Below are 12,321 nucleotides of genomic sequence, written 5' to 3' on the forward strand. Positions count from 1 at the left end.
GATACAAGGTAAGAACATGATATATGGTAAAATTGGCAGATCTAAATTGTAAAATGTAAATGTCCATTCAACATAAGACACAGATTAAGCAAAGTGAAAAGATAGTATATTATTTCTCTAAGTTTTGATAAGAGAGAGGCATTGGACAATAACAGCAAGAAGTTTTTCTATCCCTGTGCCATGTATAGTTGCTAATTAGAGAGAGTATTTGAGCACATTTAAAAGACAAGTTAAAAGCTGGAATGCATGAACCCATAATGCATAAGCCCATGCCAAAAATTTGCAGAATCCTGCAGGAGTCAGCAAACTCAAGTTACCGCACTGGGAATTTATGAGCAAACAACAGTCCTGCCAACTCTATGTGGCTTCAGAGGTAACTGTATATTTAAATATATAAAACCTCTGAATCTGATAAAAAGACAATCACAGATTGTATAATTTTATCAAAGTGACAAATGAACCTAGCTATTACATTATTTTCCATTACGTTTCCAACTGGAATCTTTTTCCAGATTTACAATTCAATAAATGCTATAAAGTAATAGCATGCTAGTAAGGACTTAATATTCATAAATGCAATTAAATGACAGTATTAAAAAAATTTCCTCGATTGCATTTACATGTATCCTAAAAAATAAGAATTTCAGAAGTATATAAATAGTTATCTAGGAGCAATTCCACAATAATAAATATCCTCAGTCCTTAATTTATGTGTCATATCTGTATCAAGTGTTTGAAAACCTAAAGATTCTTTTTTTTTTTTTTTTTTGGTATTTTTCTGAAACTGGAAACGGGGAGACAGTCAGACAGACTCCCGCATGCACCCGACCGGTATCCACCCGGCATGCCCACCAGGGGCAATGCTCTGCCCATCCGGGGCCTTGCTCTGCTGCAACCAGAGCCATTCTAGCACCTGAGGCAGAAGCCATGGAGCCATCCTCAGCGCCCAGGCCAACTTTGCTCCAATGGAGCCTTAACTGCGGGAGGGGAAGAGAGAGACGGAGAGAAGGAGAGGGGGAGGGATAGAGAAGCAGATGGGTGCCTCTCCTGTGTGCCCTGGCCAGGAATCGAACCTGGGATTCCTGCATGCCAGGCCGACGCTCTACCACTGAGCCAACTGGCCAGGACCAACATAAAGATTCTTAAGGGCCAATCTTATATCACAAAGTCATCTAGATATAAGATTATAAGGACAGATATGTCCAGAGTTTGGGAAACTATGGTTTATAATCCAAATCTGGCAACCCCTATCTCTGTAAACAAGGCTTTATTGGAACACAGTCACGTCACATGTTAACAAATGGCTACTTTTTTGTTTCAACATCAGAATTGAATGATTGAGACAGAGATTATATGGACAGCAGAGCCTGAAATACTTTCTCTCTGTCCCTTTACAGTAAAAGTCTGCTGATTCCCCTTACAAATAGAGTGAGGTATAAAGCAGATAACTTTCATAAAAACATTCAGAGTTAATCAGTGGTCAAGCCAAAGAAATCAAGACAAACTTAAATGCAGTTGATCCTATGTCAGCTCTGTCATCAAATTTCTACATGACCTTGAGCAAGTCACCAATTCTCTTTTTCAGAAGTGAGCCTTTTCCTTTACTGAGGTTGCAATGAATAATGCCAAAGAGCAAAAACCAACATGGTCTTTAAGGGGAATGTAAAAGTCAGGGGAGAGTGTTATATCCAAAGTAGTCAAAAATGCAAGGAAACCTGAAGTGAATATTGAGAGTGGAGGTGACCTGAAATGCTAGCAGTGACCTGATGAAATTTAAATATGCATAATAACATGCTTAAATACATCTAGGCCTGTGTTTTCATGACTAAGTATGTGAATGATTTTATGGACTTGGATGGACAAGAACTAAATGTTATTGTCTCCAAAAAGAAGTTTTTCAAAGTGTGGTCCTAGTCTAAGAAATGTATTATAGGAGAGAAAAGAAAAATGTTCTCGGTCACATAAACAGGAAATAGTCTGAACTATTTCCATCTGTCGGAGAATCACAGTGAACATTTGTATATTTTATCTGAGAAGTCTTGCCAACAAGAAATCTAACATTTTCTTCAGCAAGCTTTGCCAAAATGCACTGGCCATCTGAATTTCTTCTAAATCCAACAACACCTATATAAAATCCTTCAGAGAACTTTAGGAAACTCTGACTTAGACTATGTCTTAAGTTATTTCCAACTCTGAAAACCTTCCTCAAGTATTTTACTAGCTAATGCTTACAGAGACTTACCACATGGCAGGCACACTTTTGTGCTTTATCTCTACTATATTAATCATCACAGTAACCTATGATGTAGGGATTCTTATTAGCACCCCTATTACAGATGAGAAAACTAAGGTGCAAAGGTATTTTTTAATATGTTAAAGTCAAATAGCTAGTGAGTCATAAAATTGGGATTCAGACCCAGGTAGTCTGAATCCAAACTCCATGTCCTTAACTACTCTACATATATAATTTTGTTTCTGTATTTCAAATATTCAGAGAAGTGAAAAATATACCTAAGCATATTACCTAACATTTCTTTTATTATTTGAATTTTTAAAAAGCATATTATTGGAAATGTCAGAAACATAAAATTAACACATTGTGGATCAGTGGTTTTATTGCTTGCTTTACCCAGTGGCCAGATAAGTTTCTATTGAACGATTTACAAAAAAACATTTTACATAAATGTTAAAGGCACGCTTTAAAATTAAATATCCATTGCATTTTGAAGTTACTTGTTACATGTTCTTACAAGCTAATATCTTTTTAAAGTATGATATTTGTAAACACTGTATAAAATGAAAACATGAGAATTCTCGTGATCCGTCCGCAATTTAATGTATCCAGGAACTGGTGAGCCTCAAGACTTATATGTCTTTATCCATCATGCATATTCCACAGTAGTTGAGCTAATGTATAGTTATTAAGGTATTCATTAAAAAACAAACCTACCAGGATGTCTCCTTGGCAACTGTTTATTAATTGTACATGCCTTATAGCAGTTGAGTTACGTGTCTTTGTAAATATTCAAATATTTGAATTTGTCACTGGTAAAGAATCATTCATTCATGTTTGTATGAATATCTTCATTAAACCAACACTGGGTGAAGAAGCTATTGATGCTGTGAATAAGATTGGCAAGTTACTTGCTCTCATGGTGCTTAAATCTAGCAGGGGAGAAATAATTAGCTACCAAATAAACATATGATATTTCTCAGTGGGTAAACATTAAGAAGAAAATGAGACAGGATAAATATACATATAAAGTGGAGGCAGAAAAGAGATTTTAGGTTGGTTGGTGAGTATGGGCTATCTTAGATGGAAATATAAGCTGAGATGAGAAAAAGGAAGCAGCTCTTAAGTTTATGGGAAGAACTTGCTAGGCAGGAGAAACAGCAATGATAAGAGGATCATCGTAGAAATTTTATACATTTTTACCATTATACATATATAATATGACCATCATTGGTAAACTTTATTTAATATAACCAATTTGATTAGAATTTGCTCATTAGATAACTAGGAGAACTTGTAGATTGGCAAGATATTGGGTTCAGCTAGATAGAGATCAAATTTTCAACATTACTGACTGAGAAAGTGGCCCAAACTTGTGACCAAGTCCTAATATTTGCTCGCTGGCCTATGGTGATGATTATGTCTTCAAGACTGGTCATTTGTTAGGGAAAATTACACCAGTTGGGTCCCTGTGGTAACAAAAATATAAGACCCAGACTCACATGTGCCCAGTAAAGAAGAAGGTGCAAAGTCAGATTAGTACATCGCTCCCGCAGGCTGGTTTGAACTGCATAAGAACCAGCCACATGGAAACCCACTTTGTATAGTACAGAGGTAAACAAATGGTGATGAGAAGTTCACCCTGCTCCTAATCAGTAAAGTGAGGAGATAAAGGCCTGTACTTCTCTAGCATAGTAGATCTCAATTCAAGGTGATATTGCCCAGCTCACCCCAAACCAGGACACATTTGAAAATATCTGGCACATTGATACTTTAGTTGTGAAAACTAAAAGGGAAGGTGTTGCTTATATCCAGTCGGTGGAGGCTGTGGATGGTCCTTACCATTCTACAATGCCGGAGATCAGTGCGTCCTAGAAGTCCTCTTAGGCAGCAGTGAGGCTAGGACAATAGAATTTCCTACAGCAAACTCTAATGGGAACTTTTAGAGTTACTGTGGACCAAAACCTTCTACTTCCTTTGAGCACACATGCTAATATTGTACTTTTTATTATTTTCATTGTTTCTTTTTATATGTGGAAGGTGCTCCAAAACCCAGCTGAAATGTCACCACTTCTTGAAGTTTCCCTAATTACTCAACTGCTAAGTGCTCCTTTTCAAGTTCTTATGGCAATCTATACATACTTTTATCCTAGCACTTATCACCCTGTGAAGTAATTATTCATTTAAAGGTCACTCTCATCTAGAAAATGAGTCTTTCAGAATACAGGCTGTGGGACGTGGTAAACATCCTACAAAGCTCACAGTAAGCCCCAATATTAAAGAAGTAACCAGTCAAAATGTCAATAGTTCTGATGTTGGGAAATCTTGAGCCCCAGAAATCTTTGTAAGTCCAATGTCAGCATTCTACCTGCCATAAGAAACAAAAACTAAGTGAGTAAATGGATGTTCAAAGAGGGCATGGCTCTCATAAAAACGCCGTGAGTTCTATTTTATTTTTCTGCCAAAGTGTTACTTGTATCCTGATTAAATGAAAACCCCATTACATATGTTCATCTGAAAAGAACATTTGTTTTGGACAATTTGACAGAATGATTATAGTTCAGCAACTAATACATGAACGAGAAAAGCAATAGGCTGTGTTACAGACTGAAAAACAGTCAATTTGAAAGGTGTGAAATATGAGAAATAATATAAATGATGTCTTCAAAAACAGAAGTAAAAATATAGTCACTTTAAAGATACAAAGTGGAAGAAGCCATATTGTACAGACAACACCAAATACAGAAGTAAGAATGAAATGATGGAAGGAAATTGGTGATCATAATTAAACAGTGGTGAAAACTTAGAACATAAATTGAGATAAAATTAAAATACTGTAGAAGAAAATATATTTTTGGTAGCAAAACTTAAGCTTCAGGGAATGATTCAGAAAACTTTATGGATTTCCTGAATGAAAAGAAAACTCTTTTCTTGTTGTTCTAGAACAAGCAAAGGAAAAAAAAAATGTTGCCCACTCAAAAAAAAAAGAAAAAAGAATGGTAGGAAGCTAGGTTATAAATTGAAAATATAGTTCCTAGAAATGAATTTATAAACTAAAGTTTTCAAAAACAGCATAAAACTACTGGGAAAAGAAAAAGGTTTAGTGGTGACAGAAAGGTTACTTATCCCACCACAAAAAGAATCAGACTTAAACTACAGAAGTAGAATCATAAAAAATAATTTCTTTTCCCTGATGTTGGGCAAATAAGTTTGTAAAATTTGTGTTTTTTTAGTTTGCCCACTTTTATTGTTAAAAATGGCGCTGGTAAGCCCTGGTTGGTTGTCTCAGTGGTAGAGCGTTGGCCTGGCATGTGGAAGTCCTGGGTTCAATTCCCAGCCAGGACACACAGGAGAAGCACCCATCTGCTTCTCCACCTTTCCCCTTCTCCACCTTTCTCCTCTTTTCTATCTCTCTCTTCCCCTTCCTCAGCCAAGTCTCCACTGGAGCAAAGTTGGCCTGGGCGCTGAGGATGGCTGTATGGCCTCTGCCTCAGGCACTAGAATGGCTCTGGTTGCAGCAGAGCAACGTCTCAGAGGGGCTGAGCATCGGCCCCTGGTGGGCATGCCGGGTGGATTCTGGTTGGGCACATGCTGGAGTCTGTCTGTCTGCCTCTCCCCCACTTCTCACTTAAGAAAAATAATTTTAAAAAAAAATTTCAAAAGGCACTGGTCTGTGAAATTGCTAATTAATTTCTTGCTTGGGAAGGGCCATTGTTATGCTAATGTGTGCTGGAGGAAAGGTTTTTCTTCCCAAAAGAGTTTTAAGAGAAGAGGAAGAAGGAGGAAGGAAGAGGAAGTGTGCTGAGAAGAAGGAAGCCAAGATGGCAGGGTGCTGAAAGAGAAGCCTGTTTGTACAGAGAGGAGAAGGGAGAAGGTATGCAGATGGGGAACCAGAGGTGACTGAGACTGGTGGAGTTGTATGATTCTAGGAAAAAACAGAGAAGATTCTCCTGGTTGTAGAACCGGAGAACGTATGAGTAGGTTTTGGAACCCTGTATATTTTTTACTTGCCTGCCTGTGTGAAGCTAGAATAAAGAAATGATCCACCAGTTTTTGGCTCCGCTGTTTCTTTACCGTCTGTCCGAATGTGTACCTGCACTTGAACAACAGCAACGGCAGCCTGGGCCTTACACTTGGCGGGCTAACTCAGTCTGTTAGAGTGTCATCCCAAAAATACAATGTTGCGCCCTGGCCGGTTGGCTCAGCGGTAGAGCGTCGGCCTAGCATGTGGAGGACCCGGGTTCGATTCCCGGCCAGGGCACACAGGAGAAGCGCCCATTTGCTTCTCCACCCCTCCGCCGCACCTTCCTCTCTGTCTCTCTCTTCCCCTCCCGCAGCCAAGGCTCCATTGGAGCAAAGATGGCCCGGGCGCTGGGGATGGCTCTGTGGCCTTTGCCTCAGGCACTAGAGTGGCTCTGGTCACAACATGGCGACGCCCAAGATGGGCAGAGCATCGCCCCCTGGTGGGCAGAGCGTCGCCCCTGGTGAGTGTGCCGGGTGGATCCCGGTCGGGCGCATGTGGGAGTCTGTCTGACTGTCTCTCCCTGTTTCCAGCTTCAGAAAAATGAAAAAAAAAAAAAAAATACAATGTTGCAACTTTGATCCCTGCACACACATGAAGCAACCAATGAATGCACAACTAAGTGAAACAACAAATGAATGCTTCCCTTCCCCTCCCCTTTCTCTCCCTTCTTCTCTCTGTCTCTCTATAAATCAATCAATTAAAAAAAGAAAAGAAAAGAAAAATTAAGCCCTGACAAGACAGCTTTAGTTGGTTGGAACGTTGTCCAGAAGTGCAGAAGTTGCCAGTTCAATCCCTAGTCAGGGCACATACAGGAATAGCTCGATGTTCTTCTCTCTCTCTCTCTCTCTCTCTCTCTCTCTCTCTCCCCCTGTCAAAAATAAATGAATAAATAAATAAATAAGCCCTGAAAATAATAATAGTTTTTTTCTAAATTGTCTTGGACAGCCTGCACTAGAAAATGTTGTTCAGTTCTGAATGCCACCCAGCTGTCCAATATAAGAAATGTTTTGGGTTCTGTAATCCTTATACTGTCTCAATCTGCCTTTACCATGCAAAATAGCCATAGATCATATGTTAACAAATGGGTGTGGCAGTGTTCCAAGAAATCTTTACTTACAAAAATAAGGGTGACAGATTTGAAGCTGGCCTTTTTTTGGAAGAGAAACATTGATGAATTTTACTAGGTCTACATTAAGATGATCAGGGTGTTTAGGGATTTGAAAATCCTGTCACACAAGGGATGATTAAGAGGTCACTAATGAAATTTTAACTAATGAAATTTTCTTTAAGATACTCAGTTACAAGATAGCATCCATTTATTCATTTAATAAAATTAACTTTTTTGATTAACAATCTTTAGAGCGAGACAAAAATCTGTTTTGAAATTTATATAACACCCTCTTTAGAGACAATAAGAACCTCCAAATTCATAAAATCCAGAAAATTGTGGAAGGGCCTTTAGTCTTCTGTTCATGGTGGTTCTTATTAGAATACTTGTTGCCTAAGGCTACAAGGTCAAGTCACATGCAGGTGGCTCTGCCACTCCTGTGGTCATTTCTCACTCATTTGCCATGCTTGGCCACTTGATCCTTCTCCTGGACTCCCAAGGCCTTGGTGCACATTGTTTGCTTGTATATGGACTAGGAACAAGATTTGCAAGAATTTGACATTCCTTAATATTCCCATGCTCAGAAGAAAATTTAGTTTTCTCCTCATTAGGCCCAGCTCCTTTTCCTAGAGTCACCTATTCATTGTATAGATTTGGGAAGAGGCCAAGCAGATGTTCTCTTAAAGTGCTGGGCCGGCAAGGTTGCACAACCTCTAGATGTCCAGTGAGCCCACAGAGGTTCTTCTGACACTCTTAAAACATATTCTAAGATAAACTGGGCCCTGGCCAGTTGTCTTAGTGGATAAAGTGTCGGCCTGGCATATGGATGTCCCAGGTTCAATTCCACAAAAGAATAACAATCATCTGCTTCTCTTCTCCTCCCTCGCCCTCTCCTCACCCTCTTCCCTTCCTACAGCCAGTGGCTTGATTGGTTGGAGCATGGCCCCAATTCAGGGGGATAGCTTGGTTAGTCTGAGCCTGTCAGCTTTAGGTGCTAAAAATAGTTCAGTTGATTGAGCATCAGTCGGGTAGAAATCAGTTGGGGTGTGTGTGGGAATCTGTCTGACTATCTCCCTTCCTCTCACTTAAAAAAAAAAAAAAAAAAAAAGATCTAGAGGAGAAAGGAGGCGTGTACATATGAAAACAAAATAATTCAAGAAAGTAAGTGGTAAATATCAAATCAATCATGGAAAAGAAAGCAAATGATACGTGTATTAAAAAGGAGAAATAATTTTCACGTAGAGTAGATGAAAAATATAACACTTTTTAAATATTTATTTCTAGTCAAGACATTTTACATGAGCTCCAATCTCTCTCTCTCTCCTCTCTCTTGTTCTCTCTTCTCTTTCAAACACACATGCACACACACTTTTTCCTAATAAAGTTCTCTCACATTCACTTTAAAGTCACTGTAGTATTTTAAATAGAATTCACAACCTCCACCCTAACTCTACCACCTATTTACTCCATCGCTATATTCCCACTCTACTACTCAACCAAGAAACGATCTTTAATTTCCTCTTCTCTTTTACCTCCACTTCTAATTAGTCATCATTATTACCACATTGATTTCAGGACCATTTTTTATTTGGCCTTTTTTCTAGTACATGCTCTCCCCTTTACCCACACCATTCCAAGCTGGTCCTGAAATACAAATCTGATGAACCTTTGCTATCTAAACCTTATAGGCTCTTATTGCATTCAAGCTAAAAGTCCAACTCCTTGGCCTGACAGGTATAGCCATATGATCTGTCCCTTTGCTACATATTATCCATTATTTCTTACTATGTATTTTTTTTCATTATTTTTTACTATTGTTTTCTGAATAGGCTATGATCTCTTAACATAAGCCACTACAGTCATACTTTTGATCAAAACCTGTCAGTGACCTTCTATCTTACTCAGGGTCAAAGTCAGCATCTCTATATTGGGCTGTTAAGACCCCATATCATCCAACTCCTCGTTATTATCTCCTTTCTCATTCTCTCCCTCACTCTGCTTCAGCCAAACTGCTCTTCAAGCAGGCAATATGTCCCTGCTTTAAAGTTTATGCACTAGCATGCTCCTTCATTTTTTAAGTCTTAGCTAAAATTTTGTCCTCCTGAGTAAGTCCTTATCTGATCCTCCTATTAAAAATTACAATACTTTATAAGAATTCTTATTTACCTCCACTACTTAAGTTTTCTCTATAGCTTGTGTAACCTTCTAGTATATTATTTTATTTTACTTAATTTATTTAGTAATTAATTTGGGCCGAAGTTTCATGTCTTTTTTTCACTACTGTATCCCAGACCTCAGAAGATTGTCTTGTGCATCACCTTTTAATAAGGTTATGCTGAGTGAATAAAGGCACACACGGTTTTGCATTTCTGAGTGCCTGATAGTGTCTAGATTATACTAGTATTTCATTTAATGCTCATAAAAGCCCCCTGTGAGATAATTGCTATACCATTCTAAAAATAAAAGAACTACAGTTTCTATGGTTTGAGTCAATGATGCCTCCAGAATTTCTATATAGTCAGTATTTTAAAGGCATCATTCTGGTTAGTAGGGAGATTAAAAAAAAAATTGACACTAATCCAGAGATACACCATCTTTTCTTATGCTGTATGTTGTACTTGAGAGTGGCTTGAGAAAGGCGCGAAGGGACTTCTAACCTTTGGCAGGAGCTCCTGCCCAAGGTTTTGCAACTGTTCAGAGCATCCAAGCCAATATGTTTAGGAGACAGTGAGTTTGTTTATAAACAGAAGTTCATTTAGGGAAGTAGAAAAATGACAAGATTGATGACGACATTGTGTCTACGTTGTGAAGTTTTAGAGTGCTTTACTAGGAATTGGGTTATCCATTGGTTCCCAAACCTGTGGTAACTTAAAAATATAATTGTTGGGGCTTCAACCTATACGTCCTATTGGTGTAGCTTCCTGGGTTTTCATCAAGCAGCCAACCCTGTGCTCTAACTAGACTGGCGTTTGGGAACATGCCAAACTACTAACGGTGGTCCGGTGGCAGCTTGCACACATTACTGTTATTTGCAATTTAATTTTTGCTGGAAAATACCCCCATTTCTATGCACTATTCATGCAGGTAAATCTAACGGGGTGAGGGAAGTGTCGTCTGGAGTAATGTGTCATGCATTGCCTCACAATAGTATTTTTCTCCATCTGTTATAGGTCAATGCACAAACTGGCCCAGCTGGAAAGACTTGACCTAGGCAATAATGAATTCGGTGAGCTGGTAAGCGAACGCATTTTCTAAACTTGATAAATGTGCCCCAGGAGATTATTTTTTATTTGCTCTGTCTTGGTAGCCCCAGGTGTTAAATCAGTAAGTGCACATTTGCATTTGCTAAATATAAAAACAAAGTAAAATCTGGGGATTAAAGTAATTGTTTGACTATATGGTAAACCACGGAGAACTGTATAATAATAGGAGTCACTAAAAAAGGGAAGGAGAGGATAAGCAGATGCAGACTGACAGATTTGAGCACCACTGTGTGGCAGGAGCCATGTTCATTGTATCACAAATCTTAGGTCATTTCATCCTGCTTTGACATGTTGCTATGTTAACTTTATGGGAAACAAGCTCAAAGTGGTCACCAACTAACATAGTTTTAATGTAGTTGAACAGGAATTAAACCAAGATTTAATTAACTCAAAGTCTGTACCTTGAAGACTTCTGCCTCGGAGGCTTCTTAGTGGCAAGAAGAAGTCAATGGTCTCTTCTTTCTAATTGTACTAAAAGTGTCTTTCTAGTGAATACATATTACCACCTTATTGGCATCAAAATTGACAGAATTCTGACTGTTCCTTTCAGGCTTAAGTATCTTTAAAAATTTGCCTGAAGTCTGAAATCTCAAATGCAAATTAAAAAGCAAATATTCCTTTACAAGCAGACCCAGCTTTCTTTGTTCAGAAGTCTTCCACTTGAATATCTTCAAGTTTCAAAAATCCAATTTATATAAAATGTATTTTAACTATTTTTAAATTGAAACATTTAAGTAAGTAATCAGCTTTTCTCTCCCAGCTATATTGCTGATGACATGATTATGTGTAAATCACTCAACCTCTCTAAGCCTCATTTTCCGCTTCTGTAATATAGAGATTATAATGGTTCCTCACTTACAGAGCTAGTGTGAGGATTAAATGAGATAATGCAGGTACAAGGCCTAGAAAAAGTGATTCTCTCAATACAGAGAGTCCCTCAGTTACAAACAAGATTGGTTCTGTAGGTTTGTTTTTAAGTTAAATTTGTATGTAAGTAGGAACAAATACATTTACCTATTAAATACAACTTTGACAGATGTTTGTCTTAACATAGTATTTGTTTTTACCTTTCTATGCATATAAATACTTAAACATCTTCAAATACAACCTTAAACAATCTTGGCTGATGCAGAAGATGATGGACTTGTTGGCGAGGACGAGACTGGTATTAGAGAGTCAGGATTTGATTTTGCTGCTGGAGTCAGTTTCTTGAAGGAGGCATAAAGGGAGGTTTGTGCAGAGCTTCTCTTTTTCTTATCGTAAGTAGCCCTGTAGCATCTCAGGCCTTCAGTAACTGTAGGTAAAGTTTGATGAACCTGTCTGTATCAGATTCTTGTTCCTCTAACTTTGCCATTTCTGCTTCAATGAGACAGAAAGCATCAGCTAACTCTTTTGTAGAATACTTTTTCGGTTCTGAAATTTCTAGGTCCCTGCTTTCTTCCCTAAATGCTATCATCCGCTGTTTTAGTTCCATAAGGTCTTCATTGATTAGTTCTTTGCTACGGGAGTTGAGTAACTCTGTGATATCATTTTTCACTGATGTCCAACTGCAGCTGGTTACCAATAGCCCTTATGGCGCTCGGTTCATAAGTATGAGTTGTACATAAATCAGATGTTTGTAACTCAGGGACTTACTGTAAATGCCAGTGTACCGGGTGATGATGTGATTTACACTGCATCTTGAGTATGTAAA

At 38.3% G+C, this 12,321-nt stretch overlaps 1 protein-coding gene across 3 annotated transcripts in view; it reads left to right on the plus strand.

Annotated features, from left to right (window-relative positions):
* LRRC7 (leucine rich repeat containing 7) overlaps positions 1–12,321 on the plus strand; it is a 595,608-nt gene that overhangs the window by 390,889 nt on the left and 192,398 nt on the right. For all 3 annotated transcript variants that reach the window (XM_066376553.1, XM_066376550.1, XM_066376552.1), the window contains one exon: positions 10,536–10,599. In XM_066376553.1, coding sequence (XP_066232650.1) covers positions 10,536–10,599 — 64 coding nt within the window. The remainder of the gene's footprint in view (positions 1–10,535; positions 10,600–12,321) is intronic.

This window comes from Saccopteryx leptura, chromosome 3, assembly GCF_036850995.1.
Source record: "Saccopteryx leptura isolate mSacLep1 chromosome 3, mSacLep1_pri_phased_curated, whole genome shotgun sequence".
Lineage (NCBI taxonomy): Eukaryota > Metazoa > Chordata > Mammalia > Chiroptera > Emballonuridae > Saccopteryx > Saccopteryx leptura.